The 24,857-nt window shown below is 39.9% G+C and overlaps 1 protein-coding gene across 1 annotated transcript in view; it reads left to right on the top strand.

The window, feature by feature from the left end:
* The window catches only part of LOC133551210 (GDNF family receptor alpha-2-like), a 299,303-nt gene that overhangs the window by 259,847 nt on the left and 14,599 nt on the right, over positions 1 to 24,857 (top strand). Inside the window, exon 7 of the mRNA XM_061897692.1 lies at positions 3,616 to 3,758. Within this exon, the coding sequence (XP_061753676.1) occupies positions 3,616 to 3,758 (143 nt within the window). The remainder of the gene's footprint in view (positions 1 to 3,615; positions 3,759 to 24,857) is intronic.

Genomic DNA, 24,857 nt, shown 5'->3' with positions numbered 1-24,857 from the left:
GCTGGGACACCAGTCTAGTGTTGTCCCGATACCAAAATGTATTTTAGATATTTTTCTGTACTTTTCTAAAAAAAAAAAAGGGGACCATAAAAAAATTGTTATTGGATTTATTTTAACAAAAAAAATGTTAGGGTACATTAAACAGATATATGTTTTTGCAATTGTGTCCTTAAATAAAAAAGTGAACATACGAGACAATTTGTCTTTTAGTAGTAAGTAAACAAACAATGGCTCCTAATTAGTCTGCTGACATATTGTATTGTTTTGTCAACATTATGGACAAACTGTAAAAAAAATATATTATCTACTTGTTCATTTACAGTTAATATCTGCTTATTTTCTCTTTTAAAACATGTTCTATCTACACTTCTGCTAAAATGTAATAATCGCTAATTCTTCTCTTGTTTGATACTTTACATTAGTTTTGGATGATACCACAAATTTGGGTATCAATCCGATACCAAGTAGTTACAGGATCATACATTAGTCACATTCAAAGTCCTCATGTGTCCAAGTGTAATAGTGTGATGTTGTTGCGCTATATTATGAACGAGACAGGGTGTTATGTTTTATTTTGAAGTATTGGTTTTATTTTGAAGAACCGGATGTCCGGTGCAGGAAGTGACTCTGCGTTTTTTTTCGGATTATTACTTCCTTTTCTATGGGACTTTTGATGATGAGGTAATCGTTTTTCATTGCTCTGTGTTTCTTGTGTAAATATTATTTCTAAACTTTCATAGTAGTTTAAAAGTTAAAACATTAATGTTGTAGATATAAGCGATGTGTTGTTTTAAGTATTTTTTTATGCACAATTTTGTTAAGTAAGGATTAGAGCGTCGAATGTTTGAAATCTTTGGTGATAATTACACATGGTATTTACGCAGGTATCACTCCGCCAGAAAAGTAGAGACCTGTGTATGTGTTTCATGTTTCCAAAACAGCTATGTGAATTTGTGTATCATTATTATTTTTTTTGTGATAAAACGTTTTTGTTAATGTAATTTAAATCATTATTTTTGTATGAATGAATGTTGTTTATTTCCTCTTCTATCGAACTTTTGATGATGAGGTATCACTCCGCCAGAAAAGTAGAGACCTGTGTATGTGTTTCATGTTTCCAAATAGGTGTCCAATAAATGATGAAACGACGGAATGGTGGAGTGTCTCCTACTTAAAAAACTAAACAACGCAGAATAAGACTCACTACACAGGGACGTATTTCCTAAGTTTATCGATATAAAATAAAGTAAAAAAAAAAAAAAGTTGTGATGCCAAAAAAAAAAAATCGATATAATCATAGTATCGACTAGATACGCTCCTGTACTTGGTATCATTACAATGGATGTTGGGTGTAGATCTACCAATGGTGTTTGTTTACATTGTGACGGCGTGTAGTGAGGCATGTTTAGCTATTCCTCGTCCCGCAGGGATGATACTTGTAAGAAACGTACTTTATTTGTCGCCATGGAGGCGAAGATTAGTGATTTAGAAGTAGCTAAAACACTGGACTTTACCATGTCATAAAGCACCTCTCCCTGAAGGAGTTTCAGTGTTATTAACTTCACCTTTATCTTTATTTATTCAGCCAAAATGTGTCTGTTCTCTCTTTTCTCTGTACACTGTCTTCTTGTAAGTACTCTGTAATTGTGCGCTGCCGAACATGCTCCCCTGCTTGCATACCAGCCATGTCATGATGTGACGACGGCGGGTGGTGGGGGACCGGTACTTTTTAGTACTTTTTTATACCAATACAACCCTACACCAGTCACAAACCATAAGCATCGAGGAGAACCGGGTCTTGCATTCCGATTCAACCGTCCAAGTTTGTAAACGTCAGTTCCAATTTTTGGTGCTTTGTCTGCTAGAGCTGGAACTTATAACTCTTGAGAAGGGTTCCTTCAAAGATCTCTTTGAAAGATTTCTTATTTTTAGGTGTCCAACTTAAACTTTTTATTCCGGTGTCCAACTCAAGCCCCAGGGGCCAGATCTAGCCCGCTAGATCATTTATAGTGGCCGCCAACGTTCCCTCTAAGGTACGCGCCTGTGCAATTGCACACTGCTCACGCCTCCTCTGCGCACGGCAAATCTAGGCCGTTCACAAAATCGAATAAAAAGATGAACGCATAACAATTTTCAATATAAAAACAGTTTTCGTGAGTCATTGTAGCGTCTGTCGAGACGCTTTAATGAGGGCATTGGATTCCATCGATCACTTTATTGAGCTAAACTCTTCGTTTTCGGCCATAAAAACATCACCAAAAACATTGGTAAAGCATTTATATCTCGCAAAACTGGTCATTTTCTGCCGTACAAACCAGACCAAAACCAACGTTGTCATGTCAACATCACCCGCTCGCTCTTTCTCACTTACGCCAATACATGTGTCAGGACTTTGATTTGGATTTGTTTTGCTTCCTTGACGCAAATAATATTTGGAACGAACCAGGCGTGAATGTGAGTACATGATTAATTTATTTAAAAACTAAATACAAAAAGCCAAAACAAAGGGCTCGCTCACTGGCGGATAATAATCTATACTAAACTCCAAACAAAACAGCACAATGGCATGACTGTATACAAATAAACAAAAGATTTCAGTACTTATGCAGTACTTAAAAGCCTTATATAAGTGTTATAATGAAGGCGACACATGATTTAAGTGTCTATATTAGCTATATTAGCCTACTAAAAAAATATTCTCCACATTTTTGCAACATTGGAAATCACTAGTAAAATGGAGACTTCTCACAGGATGAGAACATTTCTGGAAATGACTGGCTTAGAATTCCCAAAGGATGTCTTCTTCTAATGAATTTATTACAAGCTTTGCAAGTTGGGTTATATTTGCTGTGGTCTGGAACAACATGGCACACAACTATCAAAAATGCAGCCTATATTACATACAGATAATGTGTCATGATACATGCAAATATAAATTAAATACACAGAGGACATAAGTAAAGGAAATTAAATGAGCTCAAATATACCTACAAACAAGGCATAATGATGAAGTATGTACATACAGTGTGCCTAAATAGCATGTTAGCATCGATTAACTTGCATGGATTGACCAAATATGCCTAATAAGAACCTCAATAAGTTAATAAAATCAACAAAGCTCACCTTTGGGCATTCACGCACAGCATAAAACGTCCGTTGGACAAAATGAGACAAAGAAGGAGTGGCATAAAACACGTCTTTCCGTGGCAGCATCGAAGAAAGTTGTACATGTAAACAAACTAGGATGAGTTCAAGGATCGCTGAAATTAGTAGGACAAAACGGTGCTTGCCAAATACTCTCATCAGTGAAGCATGTAGAACATAAACATTGGGATTTCTAACAATTAGGAAGGTTTGTGTCATGTTTATTTTCCAACAGAAAATATATTTTAAAAAAAACATATTTTATATATATATACTGTATATACATGTTCAATGTTCACACATCCCTGAAAGAGGTCCAAGTAGCCATTTGGGTGGCGCTTAAAGCTAGAGCAGTGGGTTGCTGACCCCCGGGTTAGAAGAATCGGAATTGAGAGTCGTTGGAAACTGGAAACCAAACCGAAATCCAAACGTTGACTGACCTTCAAACCCTTCTTCTTTGTCCCCTTACAGGAAATGCCATTCAGGCCTTTGGTTATGGTCTGGACTACATGACCATCAAGAACGCATCCGTTTTCGACCCCTCGGCCACGATGAAGACGGGGTCGGACAGATCGGCATATACCACGGAGCCCCCGTTTGTGACCATCGTGAAGGTACCACACTTCCCTGTATCGCTGTGTAGGAACTGGTGTTGACCCAATACCAATATTTTAGATTAGATAGTACTTTATTTATTCCGTCAGGAGAGTTCCTTCAGGAAAATTAAAATTTTCAGCACAATCCCATTCAAGATCAGATAATCATTACAGGGAGACAGAACAGGATCCCTGATGGGTCTGCCGGCTTCCAGCGCCCCTTACAAAAAAGATGAGAGATACAGGTAAACAAGGGGGGAGGATGGGAGAAAAAAATAGAAGATTAAAATAAAATAAAATAAAAATCGGCCTTAGCCTGGGCCCTGGAGAGGGGGTGCAGACTGAGGCCAAGGGAAAAAACAACAACTCATAGCCATCGTACACATCCCTCTTACTTGTGTGTCAGAGGGAAACATCAAAGAACACAGAGGACATTAAAGACATTAAAGCAGCAGATACAACCAGACACTTCTACATACAGCTATGAATAAAAAGTAAAAGAAACATATCCACTGTGGTGGCCTCTGCGGTGTTCCACGCCATCGTCCGCTGGGGTGGAAGGAGCATGGCCAGAGACAGGAGCAGACCCAACAAAGCAACCAACACAGCCGACTCCACTCTCGGCCAGTGTCCAGTCCGCATGGTTGAGCGAGGATACGTCCAAGGTGACTGAGGTGTCCGACACCTGCTCACACAGCCAAGACACCGCAAAGCCTCTCTGTCCCAGCGCTCAGTGCTAGCTCCGCAGCCCTGTCCCCTCATCCGCATCTCCTCTAGTCCCTCCAAACCGACTCCGGTGTGGCAGACACCCAGCAGCTGGTCTCCATGGCCAAACAGCTCCCTGGAGGCAGATCCACAAGTCCACAAAAAAAGCACCACAGAGGTCACGAAAGTGCCACCCCTTGTCACACAGTCCCAAAAGGCAAAAAAATATAACAACACATGAAAACAAGAGGGAAACACAAAAGGATGACACAAGAGCACACAGCTCCTGCCAACAGCAGGCACTACAGCAGCGCCATCTTGGGAAAAAAAACAAAAACATTTTTGGTCATCCTTTGGTACATTTTGGTACTGGTACCAAAATGTGTTTCGGTATTTTTTGGTAGTTTTCTAAATAAAGGAGTCCACAAAAAATGTAATTATTGGCTTTATTTTAACAAAACAAAAACAAAACGTTTTTTATTGCAAGTTTGTCCTTAAAATAGTGAACATACAAGACAACTAGTTGTTTAGTAGTAAGTAAATAAACAAAGTCTTCTAATTTAGCTGCTGACGTATGCAGTAACATATTGTGTCAAAGTTTGTTGTTGACGAACCCTAAGATGCAGAGATGGAGTCAGGCATTTTGCTGGAAAACATGATTTAATTCAACACTAAGACAAAAACAAACAAAGGGTTCAAACAAAAAGTGCGCACGTGGGCGGATAACAAAAGGCCTAGCGTGGAAGCTAACAGATATCTAGCTGAAAACAGAAGTCGTACTTGTAAAATGTAACAAAAAACTGGAAGCAGGGAACAAAAAACAGTAAGCTACAAATATTAACCGAATATAGCTTACCGCTACGCTGCAAAGACACAACAAGGTACGACAACACATCACAAGAGCGACAAGAAGTGACACCGACAAATCAATAATCCAACCGGGACCGGATGGGAAGACAGGTCTAAATAGGAGTGGACTGATTGACACCAGGTTTGGCCAGGTGCCAATCAGCCACAGCTGAGGGGGAACACAGCACTCAGGGAGAAAGACAGGAACCCAACAAAATAAGAGCGCTGACAGGAAACACTACACACACAGAGGAAAAAAATAAAACATAGTCAAACTGTCAGAGGGAAGCCTGACATTGTGTCGTTTATCATTCTATTATTTTGTCAACATTATTAAGGAAAAACTGTAAAAAGAAAATAGTATTAATCTACTTGTTCATTTACTGGTAATATTGCTTACTTTCTGTTTCATCATGTTCTCTCTACACTTCTGTTCAAATGTAATAATCACTTATTCCTCTGTTGTTTGATACTTTACATTAGTTTTGGATGATACCACTAATTTGGGTATCAATCCGATACCAAGTAGTTACAGGATCAGAAATTGGTAATATTAAAAAAAAGTCCTCATATTTCCTGAGTGTATAAACATAATATAAATAAAAAAATAAAATAAAAAATAAAGAAGGTTTTGTGATGCTAAAAATATTGATTTAATCATAGTAGTATTGACTACATACACTCTTGTACTTGGTATCATTACAGTGGCTGTTAGGTGTCGATCCACCAATGGTGTTTGTTTATATTGTAGCGCCCCGGAAGAGTTGGTGCTGCAGGGAATTCTGGGAATTTTTTCTGTCGTGTTTATGTTGTGTTGCAGTGCAAAATGTGTTTGTCATTGTAGTTTAGTGTGCTTTCACAGTATGGCACATATCTATGACAGTGTTGGCGTTTTTCATACGGCCACCCTCAGTGTGACATGTATGGCTGTTGACTAACTATTACCCTCATTCACTTGTGTTTAGTGTGATCAAAGTAAAGATGATCATCTTATTGGTTAATGATCGGACATAATGAAATCTTGTCTTGACGTTATCAACTATAGACCACTTTTAACATAACCGTGTTCATGACTCCGGTGTGTTGCGGGCATACTTGCCAACCTTGAGACCTCCAATTTCGGGAGGTGAGGGGCGGGGGGGCATGGTCGGAGATGGGGTTGGGGCGGGGGGCGTGGTTAAGAGGGGTGGCGAATAATTCACCAACTCAAGTATTTCTTATATATATATATATATATATATATATATATATATATATATATATATATATATATATATATATATATATATATATACATATATACATATGAAATACTTGACTTTCACCTGCACCTATCAAATACACAGTAATAAAAACACAGATGTTCTGAACATCTGTCACGGATTTGTTGCAGACATCCGCAAATGAGAACGGGATGTTGCTTCCAGCTATCAGCATAGCCATCTTTGTCCCAGCATAAGATACACCATCGGGTCTCCATTTTGCGAGGTGTGCCATAATACTGGGTTGTGAACGATGCTGAGCTGCGGACGCTTTGTGCTTCGCTGACCGTTCATGGCTGAATATCCGTTCGGCCGCCTTGTTCAATGGAGAAGTCCGTTCTACAAAATTTACAGGCAACATTCCCCTTCCCCTTCAAACTCTCCTGGATGAACTGAAATTCTTGTTTCCAATCGTTCTGGAACTTGCAAGCGTATTTCTTCATTTTGCTCGTCGACGGTGTAATATATTGGGTTGGAGTCAATAACCAGGCGACGTGATGAAGTTACGTCTCTTTACTGTGGGCTTCAGAACAGACTCTCTAATGCATGTTCCTTGACTGCACTCAAATGTAGAATATATTTACATTCTATTCTATGTACAGTAGATGGCAGTATTGTCCTGTTTAAGAGGGTCACAACATTGAGTCAGGTCTGTCTGCATGGAGCTGGAGGGGGCGTGGCCTCCAGATCCGCTTGAATTTCGGGAGATTTTCGGGAGAAAATTTGTCCCGGGAGGTTTTCGGGAGAGGCGCTGAATTTCTGGAGTCTCCCGGAAAATCCGGGAGGGTTGGCAAGTATGGTTGCGGCGCGTAAGGAAGCATGTATAGCTATCTCTTGTAATGGCAACGTCCAATCTTTATAATAATTTTAGAAAAATCAAGCTTGTTGTTCATTTTGTGGCAAGTTTGATCCGTTTTACATAATAAAAAACTCACAAATCATATAGTCTATAATTAACAAAGCCTAACCAAAATTTAATCATGCCCGATAAGGAAATAATGACACAATCATCGTGACTTTGAACACACTGCACTAGAGAGTATGAAAAGCATACTTACTCAACAGCCATACATGTCACACTAAGGGTGGCAGTATGAACAATGCCAACAGTGTCATAAACATGTGCCAAATAGTTAACCACATTAAACAATAATGGCAAACACATTTTGGGAGAATATTTGCACCAATACTTACTCAACAGCCGTACATGTCACACAAAGGGTGGCAGTATGAACAATGCCAACACTGTCATAAACATGTGCCAAATAGTGAAACAACACTAAACAACAATAACAAACACATTTTGGGAGAATATTTGCACCAGAATTCCCTGCAGCACCAACTCTTCCAGGACGCTATAATATAAACCAACACCATTGGTGGATCAACACCTAACATCCACTGTAATGATACCACTAAATAGCGTATGTAGTCGATACTACTATGATCTGCTCAGTGGCTTTGTGGTTAGAGTGTCCGCCCTGAGATCGGTAGGTTGTGAGTTCATACCAAAGACTATAAAAATAGGATCCATTACCTCCCTGCTTGGCACTCAGCATCAAGGGTTGGAATTGGGGGTTGAATCACCAAATGATTCCCGGGCGTGGCCACCGCTGCTGCTCACTGCTCCCCTTGGGTGATGAGTCAAATCCATCCTTTTTGTACCGCTTATTCCCTTTGGGGTCGCGGGGGGCACTGGTGCCTATCTCAGCTACAATCGGGCAGAAGGCGGGGTACACCCTGGACAAGTTGCCACCTCATCGCAGGGCCAACACAGATAGACAGACAACATTCACACTCACATTCACACACTAGGGACCATTTAGTGTTGCCAATCAACCTATATGATGGGTCAAATGGAGAGGATAATTTCACCGCACCGACTGTGTGTGTGACAATCAGTGGCACTTTAACTTAATTTCATCAATATTTATATTATGTTTATAAACTCTGGAAATACACTTGAGGACTTTGAATATGACCAAATGTCTTATCCTGTAACTACTTGGATAGATAAAACATGTCAAAACAGAAAATAAGCAAATATTATCGGTAAATGAACAAGTAGATGATTAATACTATTTTTTTAAATCCATCCATCCATCTTCTTCCGCTTATCCGAGGTCAGGTCACGGGGGCAGCAGCCTAAGCAGGGAAGCCCAGACTTCCCTCTCCCCAGCCACTTAGTCCAGCTCTTCCCGGGGGATCCCGAGGTGTTCCCAGGCCAGCCGGAAGAGATAGTCTTCCCAACGTGTCCTGGGTCTTCCCCATGGCCTCCCAGTTACAGTTTGTCCTTTACAATGTTGACAAAATAGTAGAATGATAAATGACATTATATGTTACTGCATATGTCAGCAGACTAATTAGGACACTTTGTTAGTTTACTTACTACTAAAAGACAAGTTGTCTTGTATGTTCATTATTTTATTTAAGGACACAATTGCAATAAGAAACATATGTTTAATATACCCTAAGGTTTTTTTTTTTGTTAAGTTAAAGGTAAAAGTGAGATTTTTTGTGGTCCCCTTTATTTAGAAAAGGACCAAAATACTTTTGGTACCGGTACCCTAACATGCTCATCAGAACTTTTTTAGAGGTGGTGTAGTACCGAACATGATTCAATAGTATCGCGGTATTATACTAACATTGGTATACCGTACAACCCGAGTAGGCACGAGCCGCAAGGCGTTTATCTCGTCACGCCCGGGTGAAATAAAGGTCCCTCCTTCCCCGCACATCCACGGATACATTCTTTGCATACATTTCTCATAATAGGCCTATTACTTGAGGAACCACAGAATCACCCCTCAACTCGTCCCTAGTGAAAGGAGGATTTTGCGCGGCGGCGGGAAAATCACAAAGCCTCGCACGCCACGCCGTCCAAATTCACATCAAATTTGAATCTTTACGCTTCTTAAAGCAATTGGCACATCAGATCCGACGTTTGCCGATAAGACGCTTCGCGCTACACCCCGAGATGATGACATTTGTTGAAATAATGTGCGTCTCCCGCACAGAATGGAATCACGGAGGGAAAAAAAGGGGAGGTGTGGGTTTTAATCTGGATTAGAGGTTCTAAAATACTGGCCCAGGGCCTCCTCCTCTGCTGGATAACGTTGTCTCCTCGGAAACGCCGCAGCCAAGTCGACCGGAGCCGGGTTCAGCGTCTGGTGCGGAAACGTTTGTTTTTAATAGAATGGAAGCGTTGAAATAAAGTGTGACAGGGATGACGGAAGGATGCTGCCAAAAACTCCCCCCTCCGTCTCTCTTGTCGCGGGATGAGATATTTCATGCTGTGCTTTCGGCGAGGCGACATTTTTCTTTTTTTTTCCTCCTGTGCAGGATCTGGTTTAAGACTGATGATGTTTCCCCACCTTTTTGCAGGAGAATCACTTCAAAATATCGGGGCTAAATTTAAACCAGCAGAGCTAAAAGTGTTGATGTGATGTCGTTTTTTTGAGGCTCACACTCAAGTCGTCCTTTTTTCGCAACTGAATGTGTTTTGTCAACAGAATAGCGGAAATAAACGAGTGCAACGTGATTAAAAACCTGATGACGTTAGACAGTGAACATGTGGTAGGACAAACTTTGTGGACAACGTTGTAGTGCAATCACTAAAGCATTGATTATGTTTCTGTAACAGTCAACATGTTTTTAACCATGATTTTTCAACAAAAAAAGCCAAAATATATAATCAGTTATCGAGTTAAACTACAAATTAGAATTATTTACTTGCCTTTCTGAACAGAAAACATGTTTTTGGGGTTTATGTGTTGCCAAATAAATTGCAACAAAATGCTAAGTTTTAAACTCTTTTGTAAGATATAAAATATATATACTTATTTATATGTATATACACATATAGATGTGTGTGTGTTCAATAAATACAATAATAAATGTGAGGTTCAAACACCGAACTATCAAACAGGACAAGCAGCAAGGAGTCAAAAAGAGACAGGATTTAATTCAGCTCATGAGGAGAGTGTGTGGAACTGCACCCTCGTACAGTGTCACCCGACGCTATGAGGAAAAAGTTCCAGCGCATTCACTATTTATTTGGGCATTCCCTGATTGCATAGCGGAAGCTGCTTCTAAGGGGAGGGGTCACATTATGCAGCAGCCTAGCACTGCTTCATAAACGGTTAAAACAAAATGTGCTTGGAGCGGTGTCAGGTTTGCCCCTTCTCTGTTCGTCCGCCTTATCTTCTTGGAGACTTCGGCTCCTGACAAGGCCCCTCCCGTGGCTGTCCAGATCTGAAAAACAGACACTTCTACGGCGAGGCAAATTCCAGATACACAGTGGAGATTTACAAGCTGTCCGCCTTTGAATGATAAAACAAGGACAGCTTTGTGAGCACAAGTGAATAGTAACCAGGGCCACCTGAACTGCAAGCGAATAAGTTGTGTGATAACTCATATCCAATTATTCTGCCGATAAATATTACTTGAAATTTCCCAAATAACTTTTAAATGGGCTTGCTATCTGGGTTCTTCAAGATCCACTTGCTGCCTTTTGGGCATGTTATGTTTTATTACATAATTAGTTAATAATTAATAATTAATTATTTAACAATTACTTCATTGTTTTAAAAATCATATTCAAAATATCCCAAAAAAACTAATTGCATACTATTAATCACATAATAATATTCTAATGTTACGCATGCTACAAAGAAACATTTATGTTGCTTATATATATATATATATATATATATATATATATATATATATATATATAAACATATATATATATAAACATTTATGTTGCTTTTATATATATGTATGTATGTATATATATATATATATATATATATAAAAGCAACATAAATGTTTCTTTGTAGCGTGTATATACAGTATATATGTATACATATTTACACATATATTGTATATTGAATAGATATATATATATATATATATATATATATATATATATATATATATATATATATATATATATATATATATATAGTTGTATTGTGGCTAATTGATTCCAGGCCTACCTGTGGTAAACACATTTTTCTACAAAGTAGGATTAATATAATAAATCATATATATTCAAAGCTAGTGGATGAAAACCCTGTTAAACGAATTTTTTAAGTGTGTATTTTTTAACATATTTAGAGCCCTCCAAACATGAAATAACACCCATATAGTCACCTTTAAACTCATTCCACATCGTATAGTAGCCTTGAGCGTTTTCCACTGTAGATGACTGCACTCACCTGTCGCCCGGAGGATCCTCCAAGCGTCATTGCTGTTATGGCTGTCACCCAGCCACTACAACGCGGAAATACTTCATCGCATCCTGGGTAACTCCTCTAAGTTAGAACTGGGCGAGGGAGTGTAATGTTATTGTTTATGAACATCATTTTGCATGCAGGCCTCCTTTTACATTGTCATTGAACACACCACAGTCATCCCGTATTGTACTCGCCTTCGCACACTAATGAGTGAATGCGCGTGTGTGTTTGTGTGTGTGTGTGTTTGTCGCTTTACCTGCGGTTCACTGCGTAGCCTCCATGACGGCATTGATGCACCAATCTGTGCCTGTCTACCAGCAACACGGCATTTAATTTATTGTAAAAATGGTAATTAGGAAACAATAAGGCGTGCGCCTACTCAAGCGGGAAGTCTATAATTAGCGAGCGAGCTTCGGGGACATTTCGGGCAGCCCTGCGTTCCGTGCCTGGCAATTAAATCGTGTCAAACTTCCATGACAGATAAATTGGGAGGACGTCGTCTTGACTCCTGTTGATGGACGGATGAATGTCCGGGTATGCACACACGCCACATTGCAAAAGTATTTGGCAACCCATCCAAATGATGAGAATCAGGTGTCCTAATCACTTTAAAATCAAGCACTGAGGCATGGAGACTGTTTCTACAAATACTTGTGAAAGAATGGGCCGCTCTCAGTGATTTCCAGCGTGGAACAGTCATAGGATGCCACCTGTGCAACAAATCCAGTCGTGAAATTTCTTAAAATATTCCAAAGTCAACTGTCGGCTTTATCATGAGAAAAGGGATGAGTTTGGAAACAACAACAACTCAGCCACAAAGTGGAGGGAATTATGGTGTACGGTTGTTTTTCTGGAGTTGGGCTTGTCCCCTTAGTTCCAGTGAAAGGAACTTTGAATGCTCCAGGATACCAAAACATTTTGGACGATTCCATGCTCCCAATCTTGTGGGAACAGTTTTGAGCAGGCCCTTTCCTTTTCCAACATGATTTTGCACCAGTGCACAAAGCAAGGTCCATAAAGACATAGTGGAGATGAACTTGACTGGCCTGCACAGAGTCCTGACATGAACCTGATAGAACACCATAGGGAGGAATTAGAACGGAGACTAAGAGCCAGGCCTTCTCGACCAGCATCAGTGTGTGACTGTTAGGAACTCGCATGGCTGCCGTTTTTATGACCCCAAGATGCAAGAACCAGGGGGACGATGAGCAAGTAAGATTATTTTAATAGTCATCAACAGAGGAGAAAGCAGTCTTGCTTGAAACAGTTCCAACATGAAAGGATCTTCGAGCACTGAGGAGTGCCCGAGACAAAGCATCAATAGGATGCGTGTGTGTGGATTGGCAGCCGGTGTGGACCGGCTGCCAATCAATAACAGGTGAGGAAAAAAACAGCGCTCCGCGGAACAAACAGGAATTGGAACAAAATGAGAGCACTGACGGGAAGTAACTACAAAAACACAGAAACAAACAGAAATGAAGTGACAGATCGTCACAGTGACCTCACCAAATAAAGACATGGATGTCAGAGTCTGGTGTGGATGAACTTGACTGGCCTGCACAGAGTCCTGACCTGAACCCGATAGAATACCTTTGAGATAAATTAAAACGGAGACATGCATGGCAGCTCACTCCATCAGTGCGTGAATGTGTGTTTGAATGGGTGAATGTGGAAGTAGTGTCAAAGCGCTTTGAGTACTTTGAAGGCAGAAAAGCGCAATACAAGTACAACCCATTTACCATTTAACAAAATAAGAGCACTGACGGGAAGTAACTACAAAAACACAGAAACAAACAGAAAAAAAGTGACAGATCGTCACAGTGCCCTCACCAAATAAAGACATGGATGACAGAGTCTGGTGTGGATGAACTTGTTTGGCCTGCACATAGTCCTGACCTGAACCCGATAGAATACCTTTGAAATAAATTAGAACGGAGACATGCATGGCAGCTCCCTCCATTAGTGTGTGAATGTGTGTTTGAATGGGTGAATGTGGAAGTAGTGTCAAAGCGCTTTGAGTACCTTGAAGGCAGAAAAGCGCTATACAAGTACAACCCATTTACCATTTTACAAAATAAGAGCACTGACGGGAGGTAACTATAAAAACACAGAAACGAACAGAAATGAAGTGACAGATCATCACAGTGACCTCACCAAATAAAGACATGGATGACAGAGTCTGGTGTGGATGAACTTGACTGGCCTGCACAGAGTCCTGACCTGAAACTGTTAGAATACCTTTTGGATGAATTAGAACGGAGACTGAGAGCCAGGCCTTCAACGTCAGTGTTCGACCTCACCAATGCGCTTTTGGAAGAATGGTGGAAAATTCCGACAAACACACTCTGCAACCTTGTGGACAGCCTTCCCAGAAGATTCGAAGCTGTAATAGCTGCAAAAGGTGGACCCACATCCTATTGAACCCTATGGGTTAGGAATGGAATGGCACTTCAAGGTCATATGTGAGTAAAGGCAGGTGGCCAAAAACTTTTGGCAATACAGTGTATGTGGAGTGTGTCCTTCGGGATGGTTGGATGAATGGATGGATGAACCGTACATTACTGCGCACAAGTCTTAATTATATGTTTGATTTCCTGTTTTTGACGTGACAATGATGTCACGCCCGTCCACGACTGTTCCTGTCCAGCGCTTCTATTTTGTACTTTTCAACTCCTGTTACTTTTCGTCGTGACACCTTTTACTTTGTTTGACAGGGCACCCATTAATCAAGTCTATTTAAGTTGCTGGAACTACTTCAAAATCACTAATCCTAGTCTCCATGGCGACGATTAAAGTGAGTTTCTTACCAGTTTCATCGCTGCAGGACGAGGAATAGCAAAATACACCTTATTTCTATTTTGGTTTCATCTGACCACATGACATTCTCCCAATCCTCTACTGTATCATCCATGTATCTATTTTGGTACAAAGTCAACTCGTCGTGTTTGGAAGAGGAAGAATACTGAGTTGCATCCCAAGAACACCATACGTAGTAGAGATGCGCGGTTTGCGGTCACAACCGCGGAGTCCGCGGTTAAACCGCGGGTCGGGCGGGTGACATGACGAAAAAATAGATTTTAAATAGATTCGGGCGGGTGGCGGTTGAACCAATTCGGAAATATATATTGTAATAATCCCAGGAATGTAGGCTCATAAAACTTCTTCGTTTGTCTTGTCTTTATTGCACAAGATGTAATACAACCACACAACAGCTCTCATGTCTCTAACGCTTTTCCCGGGACAACTCGAACTCTCACTTCCTGTCGATAACGTCACTTCCCTATCTCTCCCAGAAGTCCCGCCCCCCAGCCAAAGTCATTGGCTAACAACTCGTAGCCAGCCGCTACATTATACATAGTTAAATATTATGTTGAAGAGGTTCCTTTAGCCTACTGACGTGTATTCATAAATGGTTGATTTATACAGGCTAGTAGGTAAAGTGTTGTACCTGAAAACTCTTGATGGTACAATCCATATATCATGTCACAGACAACGTCACGCTAACATCACGTGACACCTCTGATGAAGGCTGCAGAAGCAAGGTAGCCCAAACTTGTCAGGTACAACACTTTACCTTACTAGCCTATAGAAATCAACCATTTATAAATAGTTCAATGTTGTTACCCACATACAAAAAACGAGCAGCACTCTTTGAAACAGTATGTGGGCATACTTTTATTTTGAAGTGTCTCGTTCGGTCTGTCGACGGATGAAAGGAAGCTACTTCCGAGTATGGCCAACGAGGTATTTGTCATTTGATGGTATTTTACTTGGTAAAAAGTTTGATCCACATGCTGTGCATGTTATTATTTTTACGTTTGTAACCTGCTTTATTTATTACAGTTTTCACGGTGAATTTGAAGGGAAAGGTAGCCTTCAAATAAATCAGTTCAAGAAAGCCATTGTGTCCATGCTATTTGGAGGGAGTTACACTTTCTAACCTCACTAATGCCTTGCAGCGTCTATATTAGATATATAACAACGGGGGGGGTGATGGGTGGGTGTGGCTTTGATGAAAGGTTGGTTCGACGACTTTAGTGATGCGGTTGCGGATGATATAATTGCCTATCCGCGCATCTGTAATACCTACTTTCAAAACTTCAACAATTAGTTTCCTCAGTTTCCAAACGTTTATTGAGTGTTATTGAAAGAAAAGGTGATGTAACACAGTGGTGAACATGCCCTTTCCCAACTACTTTGGCACATGTTGCAGCCATAAAATTCTAAGTTGTTTTTTATTTAAAAAAATAAAATAAAGTTAATGAGTTTGAACATCAAATATCTTGTCTGTGTAGTGCATTGAACTGAATATGGGTTGAAAAGGATTTGCAAATCATTGTATTCCGTTTATATTTACATCCAACACAATTTCCCAACTTATATGGACACGGGGTTTGTATATATATATAAATCCACAATTTTTCCGAAAATGTTTTTAAATAATACACTTTAACATTGATCCAACACACTGCAGTGAACAAATGGAGTTAGAAGACGTCTTTCAGTCAACAACGCACACATTCAGCGACACACAGGAGCTCTTTCACGCAGGGCACCGCTTTATTCACCTGATCTTTTACGGCGCCAGTCACCACCGCTGTGACAATCAAAAGGCTCTGTCAGGTTCCCCATTATTGGCCGCAAACCCTTCTCGCTTCTCCCTATAGTTTACCATGAAAGTACCAGTTTGATGGAGAAACATGTCGACTCTGTATTGAGGCGATTACTACATACCGCTGATTTATGACACCAAATGACTTACAGCGCTTGCGAGTAAATAGATATGATCAAAATCATATAAATCTCTCGGAGATTCCCGAGCCATTTTGTGAGCCGTCACGTGATTCACGATGTGCACAGAAAAGATCCATCCTCGCCCAGGGCCGGCCTTGGAAACATCCTGATTGTCAATCAACGCTCAGTCTGAAGAAGTGGTGGCATTCAGGAAATGGAAACCAAAATACACACTTTGGACAGGAAATAAAACAAAATAGAAGAAACTAATAATAACTGTCAGAGAAAAGATTTTTGATATTCGTCTTATTATAACCATATTCATACAGTATTCATATATAGATACTACATAAGTTAAATACAAACCTAAAATACATTGATAGCCAACCCTAACTGTAGATTAAAACTCCAATTTCAAATCTTAGCTGGAAACACTCCTTTAAAACCGTAAAGCTGGGTACCCCAATAGGCCAGACCCCCAAAGCCTTTCATTTGGCCCATGAATTGATTATATTTGTACCATGAATTGATTAACGTGGACCCCGACTTAAACAAGTTGAAAAACTTATTCGGGTGTTACCATTTAGTGGTCAATTGTACGGAATATGTACTGTACTGTGCAATCTACTAATAAAAGTATCAATCAATCAATCAAAAAGCCCGTCAGAAAATGAGTCAAACACTGGAACTGGCCGCTACTCACATGACATGTTGGACTTCATGATTACTTTCCGTGTTACTTCCTATTTTTATTTTCCACTTCCTGTTTGCTCCCACCTCTTGTCTGAGCACCGGCTCCCTCACAGGTTCGATTGCTTTGTACTTTCTGTGCTGCATAGCCTTTATTTTGCTTCCTGTGCACTCCCTTGCTGCACTATTTATAATTTTTCTTTAATAAAGGATTTTTTCAAAACAAGCAGTCAAAACTTGGTTAAATTGCTATTTGTCTTTGTAACAATTCCCAATCAATATAAAAAGAAAGCAAAAATGTATTTTTAAACTAATATTAATTACTATTATGTATTTATTTATTTATTTATGTTTGTAGTAATATCATATTGTTGATGTAGATGCCCATATCTGATTTACAGATTTACTTTAAAAAAGAAAAGTGTTGTATACTTTTCTTGGTGCCTTATTTTTTTATATTTGAATTTATTAAATGTTTGTATAGAATTTTACCAATTTTCTTTTAAGTAATATACAAAGGTATCACAGCTGTTTGTCTATTTTATGGAGGATTGTAGTTACTCCTACAATATTAATTAAAATATTAATTTTGAATCGAGAATCGGCTTGAGTCGAGAATCAATTCTGAAATGAATTATTAACTCCAAGAATCGAATCGAATCAAATCATGTGGTACCCAAATATTTGCAGTCTTAGTTTTTAACCTGCACTTCGCCTGCCGTCTCTGCACCCTGGGTTCCAGACTAACGTTGCCACACTGAAACATACCAGGAACCATACAGTTGGAAAAGTGCTCTTTGATAGATGCATAATGAGAGTATGAATAACTCGGTGGGCACTAAACAAAATGGTCCAGGGTTCAAATCTTAATGGTGACACCATTGCATTTAATACAATAATATGTATATTTGTATTACTATAATTTCATTTACAATATGTTTAGATATATTTTTTAAAATACACTAACCTTTTACAGTGTGTGCGAAGAAAAAGTCTAAGTACCGGCTCCCTCGCCTGTTTGTTTGCTTTGTACTCTCTGTGCTGCGTAGCCTTTATTTTGCTTCCTTTGCACTCCCCTGCTGCACTATTTCTGTTTTGTTTTCTTTAATGAAGGATTTTTAACCGGGGTGTCCAAAAAAACCCTCTAAATTTGGTTTAATCGCTATTCGTGTTTGTAACAATTCCTAACAAATACAAAAAAAAATCGATATCTGATTTGCAGATTTTCTTCACAAAAGAAAAGTGTTGGATACTTTTCTTGGTGCCTTATTTATTTTCGAATTTATTAAATGTTTGTATAGAATTTTACCAGATTTCTTTTAAGTATTTTACAAATTTATTACAGCTGTTTGTCTATTGTATGGAGGAATGTAGTTCTCCCTAAAACCGGCACCCGATGTTCTAAAAAAATATTTATTTTGAATCGAAAATCGGCTTGAGCGGAGGATCGATTCTGAAATGAATCATTAGAATCGAATCGAATCAAATCATGTTGTACCCAAAGATTTGCAACCCTAGTTTTTAACCTGCACTTCGCCTGCCGTCTCTGTACCCTGGGCTCCAGACCAACGATGCCACGGTGAAACATACCAGGAACCATTACATTTAAAGGCCTACTGAAACCCACTACTACCGACCACGCAGTCTGATAGTTTATATATTAATGATGAAATATTAACATTGCAACACATGTCAATACGGCCGGTTTAGTTTACTAAATTGCAATTTTAAATTTCCCGCAACGTTTCTTGTTGAAAACGTCGCAGAATGATGACGCGTGCGCATGACGTCACGGACTGTCAGGAAATATTAGCGCTGCACCACTCGCGGCTAAAAGTCGTCTGCTTTAATCGCATAATTACACAGTATTCTGGACATCTGTGTTGCTGAATATTTTTCAATTTGTTCATTTAATAATGGAGACTATAAAGAAAGTGGTGGATTGCAGCTGTCTTTAGTACCGAGACACAACCGGTGTTTCTTTGTTTGTTGTGAAGTAGAGCGGTCAAGCGAACATGTTTTATCTACGTCAACCAGCTTTTTTTTGGATGGGAAAATTGTGATATATATCTTACCGGAGACATATTTGGATTATTCGTCGTCCTGCAGCAGCTGTCAAAAAAAACAGCCGTGAGCTTGGCTTCTCTCTGAGACACTGCGTGTTCACCGCAGCCATCCGACCTCGAGGTATGTCTTTACAATCTCACTAAAACACTATTAAAACAATAAGCAGATAATGGATCTTCCAGAATTATCCTAGTAAATGTGTCTAATTACATCTGAAACGCTCACACTCCCGCCACCCTGAGCCGTCACTTTTTTTTTCTTTTTTTTTTGTAGTCCTTCACTATCAATATCTTAATTCACAAATCTTTCCTCCTCGCTAAAATTAATGGGGAAATTGTCGCTTTCTCGGTCCGAATTGCTCTTACTGCTGGTGGCTCCCATTATAAACAATGTGAATATGTGTGTAGCCCTGCAACTCTTGATGTCACGCGCACATACTTCCGGTACAGGCAAGGCTTTTTTATTAGCGACCAAAAGTTGCAAACTTTATCGTGGATGTTCTCTACTAAATCCTTTCAGCAAAAATACGGCAATATCGCGAAATGATCAAGTATGACACATAGAATGGACCTGCTATCCCCGTTTGAATAAGAAAATCTCATTTCAGTAGGCCTTTAATACAATAACATGTATATTTAGATTATTATAATTTCATTCACATTTACATTATGTTTAGGTATATTAAAAAAACAAAAACAAAACACTAACCTTTTACAGTGTGTGCGAAAAGAAAGTGTGACTTTTGGGCAAATGTAATTGAGCTCGGGTACACACTAAACAGATGCATCGCTGCAGGCCAGGAATACATGAATAATAATGAACACATGTACGTATGGCTCGATGCATGGGTGCACGTATGACTGGATGAATTAATCATGTATAATGTATATATCTACGTACATACTGATGGGGAAGAAGTAGAGTGTGTGACTAAGCCCGCTCAGGTCAGTCATACTGCAGCCTTACAGCTCATTTAGATGCATAATTATTCCAAACGTCACTTCCACTTCTGACTGTGGGCTTTATCCTGCGCTCAGCCAGTAAACATGTGGGCGGAAGCTCGCTCCTTTGAGCCCGGGAAGTCACAAGGGGAGCCATTATAAGGCCTCATGTGTTTATGTATTTATCGAGATATTCCCCTCCCCCCAGGTGTGATGGTAGCGATGAAAGAAATTATTTATTAATTATGTTAGTCTGACAGTAAAATCCATCCAATCCATCACGAGAAACTGGCTAATTCATTTAGGATAGAAATATAAATGATCTATACCAGGGGTCCATCGGGAACCACCAGGGACCGCAGCTGCCTTAGCAGCTCGGTAGTTGGAAGAGTCGGTGAAACGGAGAGTGAGTGCTTCGTAAGTTTGATAAGACTACTAAATACACTAAATTGCCAAAAGTAGTTGGCTACCTGCCTTGACTCACATAGGAACTTGAAGTGCCATCCCATTCCTAACCCATAGGGTTCAATATGATGTCGGTCCACCTTTTGCAGCTATTACAGCTTAAACTCATCTGGGAAGGCTGTCCACAAGGTTGCAAAGTGTGTTTATAGGAATTTTCCACCATTCTTCCAAAAGCGCATTGGAGAAGTCACACGCTGATGTTGGTCGAGAAGGCCTGGCTCTCAGTCTCCTTTCTAATTCATCCCAAAGGTGTTCTATCGGGCGCAGGTCAGGACTCTGTGCAGGCCAGTCAAGTTCACCCACACCATGTCTTTATGGACCTTGCTTTGTGCAGTGGTGCAAAATCATGTTGGAAAAGGAAAGGGCCGGCTCAAAACTGTTCCCACAAGATTGGGAGCATGGAATCGTCCAAAATGTTTTGTTATTCTGGAGCATTCAAAGTTCCTTTCACTGGAACTAAGGGGACAAGCCCAACTCCAGAAAAAGAACCGTACACCATAATTCCCTCCACTTTGTGGCTGAGTTGCTGTTGTTTCAAAACTCATCGCTTTTCTCATGATAAAGCCGAAAGTTGACTTTGCACAGTCATGTTGGAAGAGGAAAGAGCATGGAATTGTCCAATATATTTTTCACTGGAACTAAAGGGCTAAGCCCAACTCCTGAAAAACAACACCACACCATAGTTCCTCCACCACCAAATGTCACACTCGGCACAATGCAGCCCGAAATGTACCGTTCTACTGGCAACCTCCAAACCCAGACTCGTCCATCAGATTGCCAGATGGAAAAGCGTGACTCATCACTCCAGAGAAGGCGTCTCCACTGCTTGAGAGTCCAGTGGCGACGTGCTTTACACCACTGCATCCCACGCTTTGCATTAGACTTGGTGATGTACGGCTTAGATGAAACCGCTCGGCCATGGAAACCCATTCCATGAAACTCTCTGCGTGCTTTACGTGGGCTAATTGGAAAGTCACATGAAGTTTGGAGCTCCGTAGCAACTGACTGTGCAGAAAGTCGGCCACTTCTTTGCACTGTGTGCTTGACCCCTCTCTGTCAGTTTACGTGGCATACCACTTTGTGGCTGAGTTGCTGTTATTCCCAAACTCTTCCATGTTCTTATAATAAAGCCAACTGTTGAATTTGGAATATTTAAAAGTGAGGGAATTATCACGACTGGATTTGTTGCAGAGGTGGCATCCTGAAAGCGGCCCATTTTTTCACAAATGTTTGTAGAAACAGTCTCCATGCCTAAGTGCTTGATTTTATACACCTGTGGCCGGGCCAAGTGATTAGGACACCTGATTCTGATCGTTTGAATGGGTGGCCAAATACTTTTGACAATATAGTGTATGTTGGAGAAGGAATAAAGCACAGGTGTCAAACTCAAGGCCCGGGAGGCAGATTTGACATCCTTTTATCTGGCCCACAAACACCTGGAAATCAAAGTCAATCAATCAGAGTGTATTTATGTAGCCCTTAACCACAAGTGTCTCAAAGGGCTGCACAAGCCACAACGACATCCTCTGTTCAGATACCACATCAGGGCAAGAAAAAACTCAACCCAATGGGATGATAAGGAGAAACCTTGGAAGGGACCGCAGATGTGGGGAACCCCACCTGGGTGACCGGTGCAATGGCTGTCTGAGTGGATTTAGTTAATAGTGTGAGAATCCTGTCCATAGTGGGGCCAGAACGGGATCATCTTGAGTGGAGACAGGTCAGCAGCGCAGAGACGTCCCCAACTGATGCACAGATGAGTGGACCACTCTGGGTCCCGACTTTGAACAGCTAGCGCTTCATCTGTGGTCACATGATAACCTCTCCACGCAACAAAGGGGATCAATTGATCTAAGAGGGGTGGTCTATTTAAAGGCTAGCATATGTAAATGAGTTTTAAGATGGGACTTAAATGCTTCTACAGAGGTAGCATCTCGAGCTGTGGCACAGTATTTTTCAACCACTCTGCCACTGTGCCGTGGAAAATTACCTAGTTTCACTTAATTGGGTTAAAAAATATTTTTTGCAAACCAGTAATTATAGTTTGCAACTTGTGTTGTTGTTGAGTGTCGGAGCTGTCTAGAGCTCCGCAGAGTAACCTTGTAATACTCTTCCATATCAATAGGTGGAAGCCTTATGTCCTTTAGGTCCTGGGCATGACGTTAAAGTGCATCCGGCAGTAGAGGCTCCTCTATGGGGTCTTGGGGCACTAGGAGGTTAACCCCTTCACTACTGTTACCACAGGTGGCCCTTGGCAAAGGCTCAGTACCTAACTGGCCCTTAGCCAGGGATACGATGAAGACCTCAACGGCGGATCAGGCCGAAGACGGTAGATTTAGGAACTACCACAACGGCTGCGATGGCGGAAGAAGGCTGCAGCAGAAAAGGACCCTGTCAAGGATCGTGTGGTGACTGTCTGTGCACCAGTCTACCCACGTAAAATAAAGTCACGCACAGGCATCCTCCATAAAGGGATACACCCCTACCATGAGGATCGTCATACTCGTTTGAGTGACCGCCGATGATGAGGTGGCAGCCAGTAGCTAATTGCTTTGTAGATGTTGGAAACAGCGGGAGGCATTGTGCAGGTAAAAAGGTGTCTAATGCTTAAAACAAAAATAAACGAAAGGTGAGTGCCCCTAAGGAAAGGCATTAAAGCTTAGAAATGGCCCCGCAGAACAAAACTAAAACTGAACTGGCTACAAAGTAAACAAAAACAGAATGCTGGACGACAGCAAAGACTGTGGAGCAAAGACGGCGTCCACAAAGGACATCCGAACATGACATGACAATCAACAATGTCCCTACAAAGAAGGATAAAAACATCTGAAATAGTCTTGATTGCTAAAACAAAGTAGATGTGGGAAATATCGCTCAGAGGAAGATATGAAACTTCTCCAGAAAAATACCAAAAAAAGAGAAAAGGCCACCAAAAAAGCAGCGCAAGACAAGAATTAAAACACTACACACAAGAAAACAGCAAACAACTCCAAATGAGTCAGGGTTTGATGTGACAGGTGGTGACAGGACACCTACTTTGAGACAAGATCTATAGTGACGCATGCTTGGTTATGGTTTAAAGTCATATCCAACAATTGTGACGACTTTTTACTGTCAACTGAGTTTTGTTTTTTAATTTTTTATGCTAGTAGTGTGCCTCCGGATTTTTCAAAGCAAAAAAATGTTCCTTGGCTCAAGATAAGTTTGAAAAATATTATGTTAGAATACTGGAGCGCCAATAGAAAATGCTCTACATCAGGGGTCACCAACGTGGTGCCCACGGGCACCAGGTAGCCCGTAAGGACCAGATGTCGCCTGCTGGCCTGTTCTAAAAATAGCTCAAATAGTAGCACTTACCAGTGAGCTGCCTCTATTTTTTAAATTGTATTTATTTACTAGCAAGCTGGTCTCGCTTTGCTCGACATTTTTATTCCTAAGAGAGTCAAAACTCAAATAGAATTTGAAAATCCAAGAAAATATTTTAAAGACTTGGTCTTCACTTGTTTAAATAAATTCATTTATTTTTTTACTTTGCTTCTTATAACTTTCAGTAAGACAATTTTAGAGAAAAAATACAGCCTAAAAAATGATTATAGGATTTTTAAACACATATACCTTTTTACCTTTTAAATTCCGTCTTCTTCTTTCCTGACCATTTAAATCAATGTTAAATTTTTTTTTATTGTAAAGAATAATAAATACATTTTAATTTAATTCTTCATTTTAGCTTCTGTTTTTTTGATGAAGAATATTTGTGAAATATTTCTTAAAATTTATGATTAAAATTCAAAAAAAATATTCTCGCAAAATCTAGAAAATCTGTGGAATCAAATTTAAATCTTATTTTAAAGTATTTTGAATTTCTTTTAAAATATTTGCTCCGGAAAATCTAGAAGAAATAATGATTTCTCTTTGTTAGAAATATAGTTTGGTCCAATTTGTGATATATTCTAACAAAGTGCAGATCTGATTTTAACCTATTTAAAACATGTCATCAAAATTCTAAAATTAATCTTAATCAGGAAAAATGACCAATGAAATTCCATAAATTATTATTATTTTTTTTTTTTTTTCAAAAAGATTTGAATTAGCTAGTTTTTCTTTTCTTTTTTTTGGTTGAATTTTGAATTTTAAAGAGTCGAAATTAAAGATAAACTATGTTTC

The sequence above is a fragment of the Nerophis ophidion genome, linkage group LG01, assembly GCF_033978795.1.
Source record: "Nerophis ophidion isolate RoL-2023_Sa linkage group LG01, RoL_Noph_v1.0, whole genome shotgun sequence".
NCBI lineage: Eukaryota > Metazoa > Chordata > Actinopteri > Syngnathiformes > Syngnathidae > Nerophis > Nerophis ophidion.
Note: the sequence above shows the minus strand (reverse complement) of the source record. Positions and strands in the feature narration are given on the sequence as shown.